The 12,176-nt window shown below is 37.6% G+C and overlaps 1 protein-coding gene across 2 annotated transcripts; it reads right to left on the reverse strand.

Annotated features, from left to right (window-relative positions):
* Nucleotides 1-3,244: 3,244 nt before the first annotated feature.
* LOC137198169 (uncharacterized) lies at nucleotides 3,245-12,155 on the reverse strand. 2 transcript variants are annotated; one of them, XM_067611833.1, is made up of 6 exons: nucleotides 9,589-12,155; nucleotides 8,691-8,939; nucleotides 5,125-5,184; nucleotides 4,680-4,775; nucleotides 3,858-3,933; nucleotides 3,245-3,603 (listed from the first exon to the last, which is right to left on the reverse strand). In XM_067611833.1, the coding sequence occupies exons 1-5, from the start codon at nucleotides 9,860-9,862 to the stop codon at nucleotides 3,884-3,886; spliced, it is 729 nt and encodes a 242-aa protein (XP_067467934.1). In that variant the 5' UTR covers nucleotides 9,863-12,155; the 3' UTR covers nucleotides 3,245-3,603; nucleotides 3,858-3,883. The 2 variants fall into 2 exon arrangements, with proteins under 2 accessions (XP_067467934.1, XP_067467935.1); XM_067611834.1 differs by lacking the exon at nucleotides 5,125-5,184.
* Between the last annotated feature and the right edge of the window lie 21 nt (nucleotides 12,156-12,176).

A 12,176-nucleotide genomic window follows, 5' to 3' on the forward strand; every position in this document is an offset into this window, starting at 1 on the left:
TGTACACCATCTTGCCACCCACCCCCACACACATACATACACACACACTCTCACCTTCATAGCTGTTATGTATGTTTGCTTTGGCAGGATTAGATTTTACTCCTCACAGACCCAACAGTTGGTGCCCTGTGTGAGGCTCCCAATATATCAGCCTTTTTTGCATATATACAGTGTAGTTTTGTATTGTATACAGTGTGCACTAGTGGTTGGTTAGCAGAGAGTTGTTAGCATTTTGCATGCTAGTTTTTTAGTCCCCTACCACATTACCCAACTATTACTCCCCAGAGGTGCTGAAGCCACCTTATGAACATCCTAATAGGATAGGCTGTAGGGTAGAGTAGGTAAGTTAGAATAAATCCTTAGATCTGCTACTACCACTGTTATGCAACCTTCACCAACACATCTGACATATGGTCTTGGCAGTGCACCTCAAATCCAGTTATGACCAGGATTCACACATCACTTACAGGTACATTCAAACACACACAGGCCAGACTGGACTCCCTCCACTCCCTCCTTCCCATTCAGCACACCAGTCTGCGCCATTCCACTGGCAATCTCTTTTCAGGAGTTAACCTAACCACCTTTCCTTCTTTCTTTTTCCTTTTTCTTTTTTATGATTTTGTGTTGTGTTATGGGTGATAACCAAAGACCAGCAAAAGTATTTGTGCTGATTAATGCTTTGTGTACCTGGAGATAGTTAGAACACTACCCAGATACTGCCTGAGTAACTGCCCAGACAAACCTGTTGGGCCGTAACCAGGGTCACACAAAGAAAGGCCTGCATGCAAGCCACAGAGCCTGATAAGGCTCCCATCGTTAGGACACAATGGGAGTCCATTTTGGACTCCATATCCCACAATGCACCCAATTCACACCTAGGTGTTTTGTATCAAATTGTTGCAGAAAAAGGTACCAGAGCAAAAAACTCTCTCTTTGAAAATAAAAGGGAGTCAGAGGTCCAAGCAGCAAAGTGTTCTTTAATGCCGGCAAAAAAGGGGAGCAATCAGCACTTTACAACGAACCAAATCGCTCCAAAGGTTTTTCTTTGGGGCATTGTTTTTATGCCCTTGGGTCGGCTTAGGTCACACCTTATCATCCACCCTCCCTAATTTTTGACCAATTATTATGTTACTTTTATCTCCGTCACTCGTTGTTGGTCAAAACTCTTCAAAACAGGTTTTGAGGTGTTTGAGGATATGTACTGGCATATTCAATTCTACCTGATTATATCCAATTTTTATATAAGTATTGGGAATCATTTTACACCATTATTGCCAAGTTGTCTTCTGGCCAGTTATTTTTTTTTATAAGTTATTCTAGTCATTTTACACCCTTATTTCTTGATCTCCTCCAGAGAGTATTTTTTGAAAGGTGAAGACTTTAGCAGACCCAAGCAAAGTGACATGTAATACAAACACACTCAAATTTCTCCAGTGTATGATTATGATTCTTCTACCGTGCCTCTATACGTACAGTGTGATTAAATATGGCTCATGAGATTATAACTACACCAATACAAATTGTATCACACTAGCCCTTATTGCTTATAAACTTATAAAATCAATCTGCATAGCCTAATATTGTCTTTAAGCACACCAATGACTTTTAATGAAAATACACCACAGGTGCTAATCAGGAAGTGTCAGGCTACTGTCTCTGATTGGCAGAGACACATCAACATTACCGGCAGCCATGGCAACACAGCAGTGACGTAACGGCCCCATAAATAGGGGCGGAAAGAAGTCTCTGTCTCTTTCAGTATTATCCATGCTCAGGAGAAGGCTTGCTTTTTCCATCAGCCAGATTTCCAACAAAAGTAACTTGTACACGTGTTTCCCCACTGAAGTCTTTCCCCTCGCCGGACGAGACAAGATTTCACCCGTGTTCACCCAAACACCATCTCTGGATCCAAGAGAGATCGCTGCTGCAACCAGCTCTCTCACTACCTGCAGAAGGAAGAAATGGAGTTTCCTCATAAAGACACGGTTAACGTCTCTGCCCCGCTCTTCTTTAACTGAGTTGACTCCACTGTTTTCTCCGCTACACCGCCAAGAATCAGCCTGCCATGAAACCCGCACAGCGCAAGGATAGCATCCGTCAGCATCCGAGCCGAGGAACCGAGCCGGACCGAAAGACGGAGTTAACACACACACCCTGCTCGCTTTCTGAAGCGACCAAGTAAGAGGCTTAAGTCAGGGCAGAGGCAGTGTTTGTGTGTTTACCTTCAGCTTCAGTGCTGTTGTTGTTTTGTTTAGCTTTTAGCTTTTTAAGCTTTATTGCTACTATTGTTTCGTTGGGTGGATTGACGGACCGCCAAGTCCATTTGCTCTGCTTTACTCTGAGGAGTATTTAAAGTTGCTGCCTCTTCAGTTGTGTTCACCACGCTAGACCGTTTTGTGTTTGTCCCGCTCGGGACTACCGCTGTGTTTGTGCCACCATGAGTGAGAGAGTAAGTTGCTTTGTCGATCAGAAACCAGACAACGTGCGTTACAGACTGCCGTCCGTAAGCGCGCTCTCTGTGGACAAAGGAACCGCCTCTCTACCATCAGACACGTGTTTTTCATACATTGGATTGGGTGAGTGCAGAGACACCGGCCCCCGGTAGCACCATCTTGCTATTGTCTAACCAAGACACTGCAGTCACTTCTGCCATTTAGTTCTTGCATAATGTGACTTCCTCCCAATAGTCACATCCGCCATCTAAACTCTCACGGGACGTCATTACACCAGATCACGTCCACCATCTTGCCACCCACATACACACACACGCACGCACGCACACTCCCACTTGCATGTGTTTTCACTAACAAACCCGACCTCATATCAAGACCAGACAAAAAATATATTTGCCTGGTGAAATATCAGCATGCAGATGTTGCCTCGTTTGGGACTGTCTCATCTACTGTGAGGGAGACAGGAAGGTCAGTCTTATGTGATAATCAAATTATTCAATATCCTTATTTTCATCAGTAATTGCTTTGCACCTGCTGTCAGTGGCATCAAAACACTTAACTCTGATCCAGGAAACAAGGTGGTACAATAGAGTTCTCTGTGTAGTTCCCTTCACATAGAACAGAAATGACTTCTACATAAGTTTATTAATAATTGGTGCACAAAAACAGAAATAGGGAAGGATGTGGAACTCTAGTCATTGGTGTGTAGTGCAGAGTTGGGTGGAAAGTATGTGTGAAGTGTGACATCATGCAAAGGAAAGACAAACAACAACTAGAATGGACTCATACAAGTCTGCATAATCCTCTGAATTTATTCTACTGTATTCAGAAATTTCCAGATCTGCATGAAAATGCACAAAGTGAAAGAAAATGATGCTGAGCAGCTGATGGTGACTGATGATTGTTTGGAGTAAAGTTCACTTCTGTCCAGGAATATTAGAGCTCGGTCTGTACAAGGATGAATTGTGCAAAATTTCAGGTGAGTCAAACTCATGACTGCTGAGTTACGGCGACTTAAATTTGTCATGTAGCTGTAGCACCACCCATAGAGGAAATGCCCTTAACTCATATAAGTTTAGTGAGCATGAAAGAGAGAAAGAGACTGTTTAGTTGTGCAAGTTGTTCACCACCTCCGTCAACCAGACACCTGTGAGGAAACACAAGAAGACACAGCAGGAACGTCACAAACAGTTCAGAGCAGCAAATGTAAAAACTCTCATGGGTTCACACAAGTTTCTCAACTTTGAAGCAAACTTTAGAGTTTGGATTATTTATCATTATCAATAGTATCTGTAATAAATCTGTGAATGATGCTCAAATTGGTAGTTTTAACAGTCATATGAGTGAGTGTTTCCTGTCAGACTGTATGAGGATGAACACTGTTGACAGGTTGGTTTTTACCGCTCTTGTTTCTGTGTGATGGAGGATCAGAGATGATTTTCTGTTTCTGCTGTGTGTTGCTTCTGTATCTGTTGCACTACAATGGAGAGAAGGTAAACATAGAGATGATTAAAGATATTTTCAATTCACTTCTGTTGCAACTTCATCAGTCAGCATCACACATTTAAAAGAGTGCATTATGTTTATGTTAATGGTTACAGTAATGAGGAACATGACATGTCTGTCCATGTCTTTGTTAATTATGAGGATATCTCAAAGGCTACTTCTTCAATTTTAAAGATATCTGGTAAAAAGTTGGGCCTTAGGACAATGAATGTGAGAAAGAACCAATTATAGCAATAGCACCATCATGTGGCCGTTCTGAGGCACTTCACATTATCCTGAAACGTTAAGTGGAGAAGCTGAATTATTTTTCATGGTTAAAAACTGATTTATAAATAAAGAACATGCACATTTACACCCAAACAGAGTTTCACTACTCACATCTGATCAATTTGAATCAAAACTAATACATATAATATTTGAATGAGACTGAAAAAAAGTTATTATGACCATTTTCTATAATTTAAGTAAGTGTGACAGATCTGACATAAACTGCTATGACTCATAAATTCAAATTTAGATGACATGTGCACATTTCAACTTTGAACCATCCTGGTTCATTTGACCACATTTCACCAATAAGTGGCGCTACAGGAACAGGAATTAAAATGGCTGTCACTCAATATTTATTTTTAGTTTAAAAATATTATTTGACTGTATTTTTTTTAAACAATATTTGCTGCTCAACATTTTCATATCCACAACTTTCAGGTCATTCACCTCTTCTCCAGGTAGTGACGGTGATGCTGATCATCAGGATTAAATAAAGTATTACGATCACCACACGAACAGGCATCTGCCACAGGTAAGGAGAGGCTGGAAGACAAGGAAACATTCACAATCACTAATTAGTTTCTTTCATTTTAATCTTGGTATAGAGAATAGTACTGTAAATTTAGTGTCTTTTCCACATACTCTGAATACATATCTTCAGTGTTTTCACATCTTTGTTGTAAACTCTGACGTACACACAGATGAGAATTTAACATTTAGATCTGTTTTGTCAAAATCATTGTCAATCAACAACCTGTAGGTGATGTGTTACTCTGTTTGAACAATCTGTTTTAAAGTTTAATGACGTCACCTCTGCAGCCATTTAGATCTGTTTCATTTGACTCGTTTTCTTTTCAGGTTTCTTGATGTGACTTATTTATTGCAGTCATACCTGTGTTTGCAGGTGATGTTGTAGAAGTTGTTGTAGGCGATGTTGTTGTTTTTTTAACTTCTGTGCAGAATATAGAAAATGTATATTAGAGGGTAGAAAATGTATTTTACTACAGCTAACTGTTTGCAGAACGTCACAAAATGATGGTCTGTCAAGCTTTGGGAGTATTACGAGGCATTACGTAAGGAGGCGGTGAGATCCATCCTCGTTGTGCCCGGTCACTGAGATAAACTAACAAATCCTTGACTTCTTGACTTCTTTATGGCAATTTTCTCTATTATTAACAACACAATAACCCACATTTCAGCCCGTAAACCAGAACTGGAACAGATTTTTTCACATATTGGAGGAATTAGCAGACTTGGCAGCAACCTTCACCGATCATTACAACCAGTGCAAAATGGATACAACACCCGTTACCCCTCAGCAAGATTCCAATAAACAGAAGAAGACATCATCCGCAGATATAGATGATCTACAGACAACAGTAATCGAGTTCAGTGTCCTACAATCCATCAATAAAAAACTTGACATATTGGTTTCACTCCATGATGAAATAAAAGAGCTTCGCTCGAGCCTGGAATTTGCCCACAAATACATCGAAAAGTTAGAACAGTCCAACAACTCCTCTCTAACCTCTGTCAAAACACTCTATACTGGACATTCAAACCAGAAGCATGAGCCAAAACCTGATCTTTTTCGGCATCTCCGAACACTGAACTGACAATCCTGAAACACTGATAATGGTTCATGAGAACCCAACTCAAACTCCCACCTGACCCCATAAACCAGATCACTTTCCACCGTGTTCACTATCTTAGCTCTCACATTAACAAATTACCCATCGTCACCAAACTACAACTTAAAACACAAGCATTTTAAATATATTACTAATAAATCAGGGAAATTTCTCACAAATCAACACCAACAAAAGAAGGAAAAATACTTCACTCCAGCTATAAAAACTCAGTGGGGAAGACCCTGATCTCACCAGAAGAAATAAAAAACATCTTTCAAATATTCTACCATCAATTATACACATTAGATAATGAATCAGATCTTAGAGACATAAATAAATTCTTCCATAGCATAGACCTAACCACACTAACACTAAGTAGAAAAAACTAAATATCTCAGCATGGATAGACCTCCTCATAGTACACATAACCATGTAAAAACCAACTGTATCTATTAACCATAAAATACATCAGTTCCAGAAAGCATGGGAGCCGATCCTCACTGCATTACTTCCTCAATCACACACACACACACACAACACCCATCTACACCCCTGACCCCTGCTATCTACACCTTAATAATTAATAATTAATAACTTGATCATTTCTTCTTTGCTTTTTCCTCCTTTCTTCTTCTTCTTCTTATTATTATTATCATCACCATCATAACATCATAACATGCCTCCTCTTTAATACACTCACTCAATCACTCATCCACACACACACACACACACACACACACACACACACACACACACACACACAGACACCACTATTCCTATTATATCTGTCTTTTGTTGATATTATTGTTATAAGGGTTATCTTTTATTTAGGTATTTTTTTTCTTTATTATCATTATTGGTATTATTATTGCCATTGTTGTTATTGTTATTAGCTTTATTGTACTACTGTTCACTGCTACCATTGCTATCCTTATTATTACTCTCATATACTACTATAATACTATCTTATTTGCACTATTGTCACTCTCACTCCTCTAGATACCATCAACATGTGTATTTATTTGACTTTTTATTCATTCTATATAAGTTTTGGTTGTGAATTTTGTATCATTGCTTTTACTCTATTTTATTTTATTTTTTCAGCACAATAAGTAGTTATACTATTATTATTACTTTTGCTTATTGATATTATGATAACAATCATTATTATTATTATTATTATTATTATTATTATTATTATTGTTATGTTCACTAACATTTTTATTACTTTCATATCTACTTATTTGCATTCTGACCAGCTATCATCAACATGTGTGTTTAAGCATTATCTTACTTTATTTCATATTATATATATATATATACTTATTTATTCATCTGTTTATTTAGTTAGTTATTTTTCTTTCTTTCTTTTCTTTATTGGCTGTGAATTTGCATTATTGTTATTTTATTTGTGTGTGTGTGTGTGTTTTTTTTAAGCAGAATTATCAGTTATATTATTATTAGCATCACAGCAGATGAGTGAAAAGGAAAGTCATAAAGTGGCTACTCCTGCCAAGAAAATTTAATGTAATTATCCTTTGTAATTCTAAAATTTCTCTATTTTCCTTTCTCTGTTCACTTTCTGTTCCTCTTCCTATTTATTTATTTACTTGTTTTTATTATTATTATCATGATTTTTTTTTTTTTTTTAATTAATCGAGTCATTTATTTACTTTTTTCTCTTTGTGCTAAGCACTCCCCTCAATTGCTCCTCTAACTTACACTCACAACTACACACACACAGGAATCCTAAATGCATGTTTTGTCTTGTTGCATGAATCCTGTAACGTCATCCGTCGTATTACGTTCTGTCTTGTCTTGTATCACTTTTGTTTTATCTCACTACATAAAAAAAGAAGAAGAAGAATTTCACAAAAAAAAATTCCCAGTTTTTGAAAAAGGAACGAGGTTAATTTAACATTAGCGGTTAGTCGTCTAGCAACAGTTCAACTTCTCACGACAAAAACCACCTGAATGTTGAGCATGTTGTGTGCTCGACTTCCTACATTGAAACTGTAGTTTCATTTGAACACAGTGTTAAAACTTTCCCAGGTTCTTATATCTCCGCATCTGTTTGTTTAATTACTGCATTTAAAGTGTTTTTTGCTGCTTTGTCGATCACCTTATAATCAGTTTAATTTAACATTTAGATCTGTTTCGTCTCACTCTCTCTCTTCTCCTTTTTCTTTCCAGGTTTCTTGGTGTGACTTTGTGTCATTGTTATAGTTGAGGTTGTTCTGTTTTCTTGTGTGGAGAAAATATAAACAAAATGTATTTTACTATAGAAAGTTATGGAATCACTCACCGGTTTTGAAATAGGGAAAATGGTAATGGCCAGGTTTTTTATATATATATGTATTACATACAAGGAATATATAGCACCTATAAAAATGTTATATGTCTTTTCACACACATCAATAGAAAATACTCTTATGTGTCAAAGTAGAAACAGATCTCTACAAAGTGATCTGAATTAATTACAAATATAAATACATCATCTGTTTTATTTGTAAAATATAGATCTGGAAAGACACTTGTAACTATCACATTCAAATAAATGTAGTGGAGTAAAAAGTACAATATTCTCCTCTGAGATCTAGCGGACAGGAAGTAGAAAGTAACATCAAATGGTTCCTAAAACTGTATTTAAGTAAATGTACTTAGTTACATTCCACCACCGGTTGATCTTCTCTTCTAACTCTCAGTAAGAAAGTTAAACATGTTAATAAATTTACCAAAATGTCAGATTATTCCTTTAAATAACTTCTTCTCTGTGCTTTACCTGCCTTCATATTTTTGTGTGTGTCTTTGAGTTCTTGTGTCTCACCTCTCTCAGACTGATCACCTTTGATCACATTTAGATTTGCAGCTGGTTTTCCATCACAGTAGTACAGTCCAGAGTCACCAGGCTGCACGTCTGGTATATTCAGATACTTGTCAACAGCTGAAACATGAGGCCTGATTTGTTGTTGTTTTCCATCAATCTCTCTGGTCCATGTTGGAACATGTGACCCTCCAACATCAGGACATGTCAGAGTGACGTTGGACTTCTCTGCAATACTGACTGTTGTTGTTCCTGTACGACAAACGACATGATTCAGTTCTTATAATGTACCAATATTAAATACTCTCACATACTCAGATTCAAATATGAGGCCATATGTGATGATTAGTCAACTTAAGCTCAAGTTTGTTTGTTTTTTACTTATGTCTTACTTAAAGTAATCGTTTGCAATTTTCCTACTGGCGCATGTTTGATTTTTCTTGGTGAGAATTAAAATAAGAATAAATATGAAGTTAGCTTAGCTTAGCACAGAGACTGTAAACAGGGGGAAACAGCTAGCCTGGCTCTGTCCAAAGGTAACAAAATCCAAAAAAACTAAATTCTTTGTGAAATTTAGTGAAAACCAAAATTTTCTGGAGTTTTCACTAGTTGCCTGGCAACTGCACATGACTGCAAATTTTTGTTTTTACACTCTGAGTTTGTACAGATTAAACAAACATTCAGTATGATATTAATGAATGAACTTTAGAGGTTTGATTTTGTTACCTTTGGACAGAGCAAGGCTAGCTGTTTACCTGTTTACAGTCTTTGTGCTAAGCTAAGCTTATTGGCTACTGGTGGTAGCTTCATATTTACTGTACAGATAAAAGAGAGGTGTCAATCATCTAACTTTAGGCAAGAAAGTAAATAAGCATATTTCTATTTCTAAGTTTAATGTTACCTGATGGGATCACTGTCAGTTCCACAGCTGGTTCATTACTACACAAGTATTTTCCAGAGTCTGAGACAGCAACTCTAAAGATGTGCAGTGACTTATCTGCAGTTGAACCGTATCGTCTGCCGGGGTCATTCAATCTTTGCTCTCTGTCACCATCAACTACAAATATATCAACTGTGTTTCCATTAATCTCTCTGCTCCACGTCACTTTACCCTCCACAGAGTGAGAACAACGCAGAGAGACTTGTTGCTCCTCTTCGACTATTTGATGGATCATTTCTGCAAAAGAAAAGAAAATTTTTAAATAAATAACAAAGTTCACATTTAACAGTCAAATGTAGCGATTTCACAGTGAATATGACCTTCAAGCTTCAAGCCCAGAATGTACCAAGTACCAAGCACTTAATGACAATAAACATATAGTTAGTGCATTAAATAAATGCAGTTTAAACAAGTTTATTTCAGCCAGTTATGTAGAAATATTCTTAAAGTGAAAATATTTTACCTGCACTGACATTAAAGCCCAGAACAAAAAGTAACCAGCAGCTCTTGATGTTCATCTTCAAACTACAAACTGAAATGATTCAATACACAGAATGAAGACTGACCTCATCTTCCATCTAAAGGCGGAGAACAGGAACTGTGTGGTTATGTTGCTTTATATACCTCAAACTTCTTTTTGCATTGATGTGAGTCATTTTCACAAAGTGTTGGAGCATCAAATGTAAATGCAATTTACATTATAAACAATTACAACAGATTCTGTTACCAAAGCTACCGTCCCTCTGACTGATATATTATTATATATGACATCATTAGATTATTAATAGTGAAGCATCAGTGTTAGAGCAGCATGTTACTGTTGTAGCTGCTGGAGGTGGAGCTAGTTTACACTACTTTATATACAGTTAGCTAGTTTAGTCCAGTGGTTCCCAACCTAGGGGTCGGGCCCCTCCAAAGGGTCAGCAGATAAATCTGAGGGGTGGTGAGATGATTAATGGGAGAGGAAAGAAGAAAAAACAAAGTTCTGATACACAAATCTGTTTTCAGTTTTTGGACTTTTTCTCTAATCTTTGATTTTTGCTGAAATATTGGATCATTTGAACATTTATTGAAATGAAAGCATGTGAGAAGTTTAGAGGGAAAAATCACTATTTGGTGGAGCTGTTAACAACTCATAGACATGTGGAAACCACTGGTTTCATCTTTAACAATGTGTTGTATTTTAAAAGCTTGTTATATTATCCATTGTGTCAAATCTTCATCTGAAAAGTAACTAAAGCTGTCAAATAAATGTAGTGGAGTAGAAAGTACAATATTTCCCTCTGAAATGTAGTGGAGTGGAAGTATAAAGTAGCATCACATGGAAATATTCAAGTAAAGTACAAGTACCTCAAAATTGTACTTAAGTACAGTAATTCCACCACTGGTAGAGTGCTAAATAAAAAAGTTGAGTTGAGTTGCTGTACAGGTATGAAGACAGAAAGCGATTTCATTCAAGCCAAAGTTGACCAATCTTTCTGGAAGGTTGATCAACCCTGGCAAGGTTCTAATTCTTCCTCCTCTTCCTCTTCCTCAGAGACACATAACAGGAATGAGATGAGAGCCGACGAGGCCGGCTTGGAGCAGCTGCAGCTGCAACAGGAGCAGATTTGTGGAGATCCTCCATGAGGAAACGATCACCACAAACCGAGGGTGAGTCGACACAGGCGAACAGTCATCTACCACGCTTTACAATCACAGTCAGATGTTTCTTTCTGTACATGACGCAGTAGTTCACATCATGCTGTATGGATTAAATGTAGTGGAATGGAAGTATGAAGTAGCATCAAATGGAAAGGTAAAGTACAACTACCTCAAAATTGTACTTAAGTAAATGTACTTACTTATTTTCTACAACTGTCATACTGTGTGAAACAGTGTGAATCATTTATATTTCTGAGCCTATAATACCTCACTAGAGGGCGCTTTGCTATAAATTCTTAATACATGAGAGGACAAAATCCCAGCAGGTAAATATTCACTCTGCATCTCACAACACCTGCCGCATCCTCGGCCACTTTAATTTGACTAAAATCAAACTACAATGCCAAAATTAGAGGTACAAGCTGCTGGCAGTGTTTCAGCATGTCCTCATTCACCCCTCACATGGGTTATGTAATAACTCCCCCTCCTCACACAGAAGAATTAAGAATAAAAATAATAGTCCCAGCAGCAAGAAAGTGACTTTTTAACGCACTATGAGTTTCCATAGCTTGGTTACGTACCGTGAGTACGTTTATTTTGTCGTACAAACTGAAATGACACGCTGTTATTTTTCGGGAAGAAGACCATCCCTGATTCAACGTGATTTTCACGGTGAACAATTTTTTTGACTTGGTAAACCATGATTGGCTAGTGCGCTTGTCAATTTAACACGAAGTAGGAATTCCTTCATGTTCATTGGTTGAGTGTTACTGTCACTCAAAATGCGGCCGTTCGATTGGGCCAAATCACGTTTAACCCCCCCTCAACAATACGTTAGCTGAGGCCCCCAATCGCTATCTCTCTGAATTAATCTCATTGGTCTTTTGACTAGTCAATCACAAAAA

This window comes from Thunnus thynnus, chromosome 15 (assembly GCF_963924715.1).
Source record: "Thunnus thynnus chromosome 15, fThuThy2.1, whole genome shotgun sequence".
In the NCBI taxonomy this organism is placed as follows: domain Eukaryota; kingdom Metazoa; phylum Chordata; class Actinopteri; order Scombriformes; family Scombridae; genus Thunnus; species Thunnus thynnus.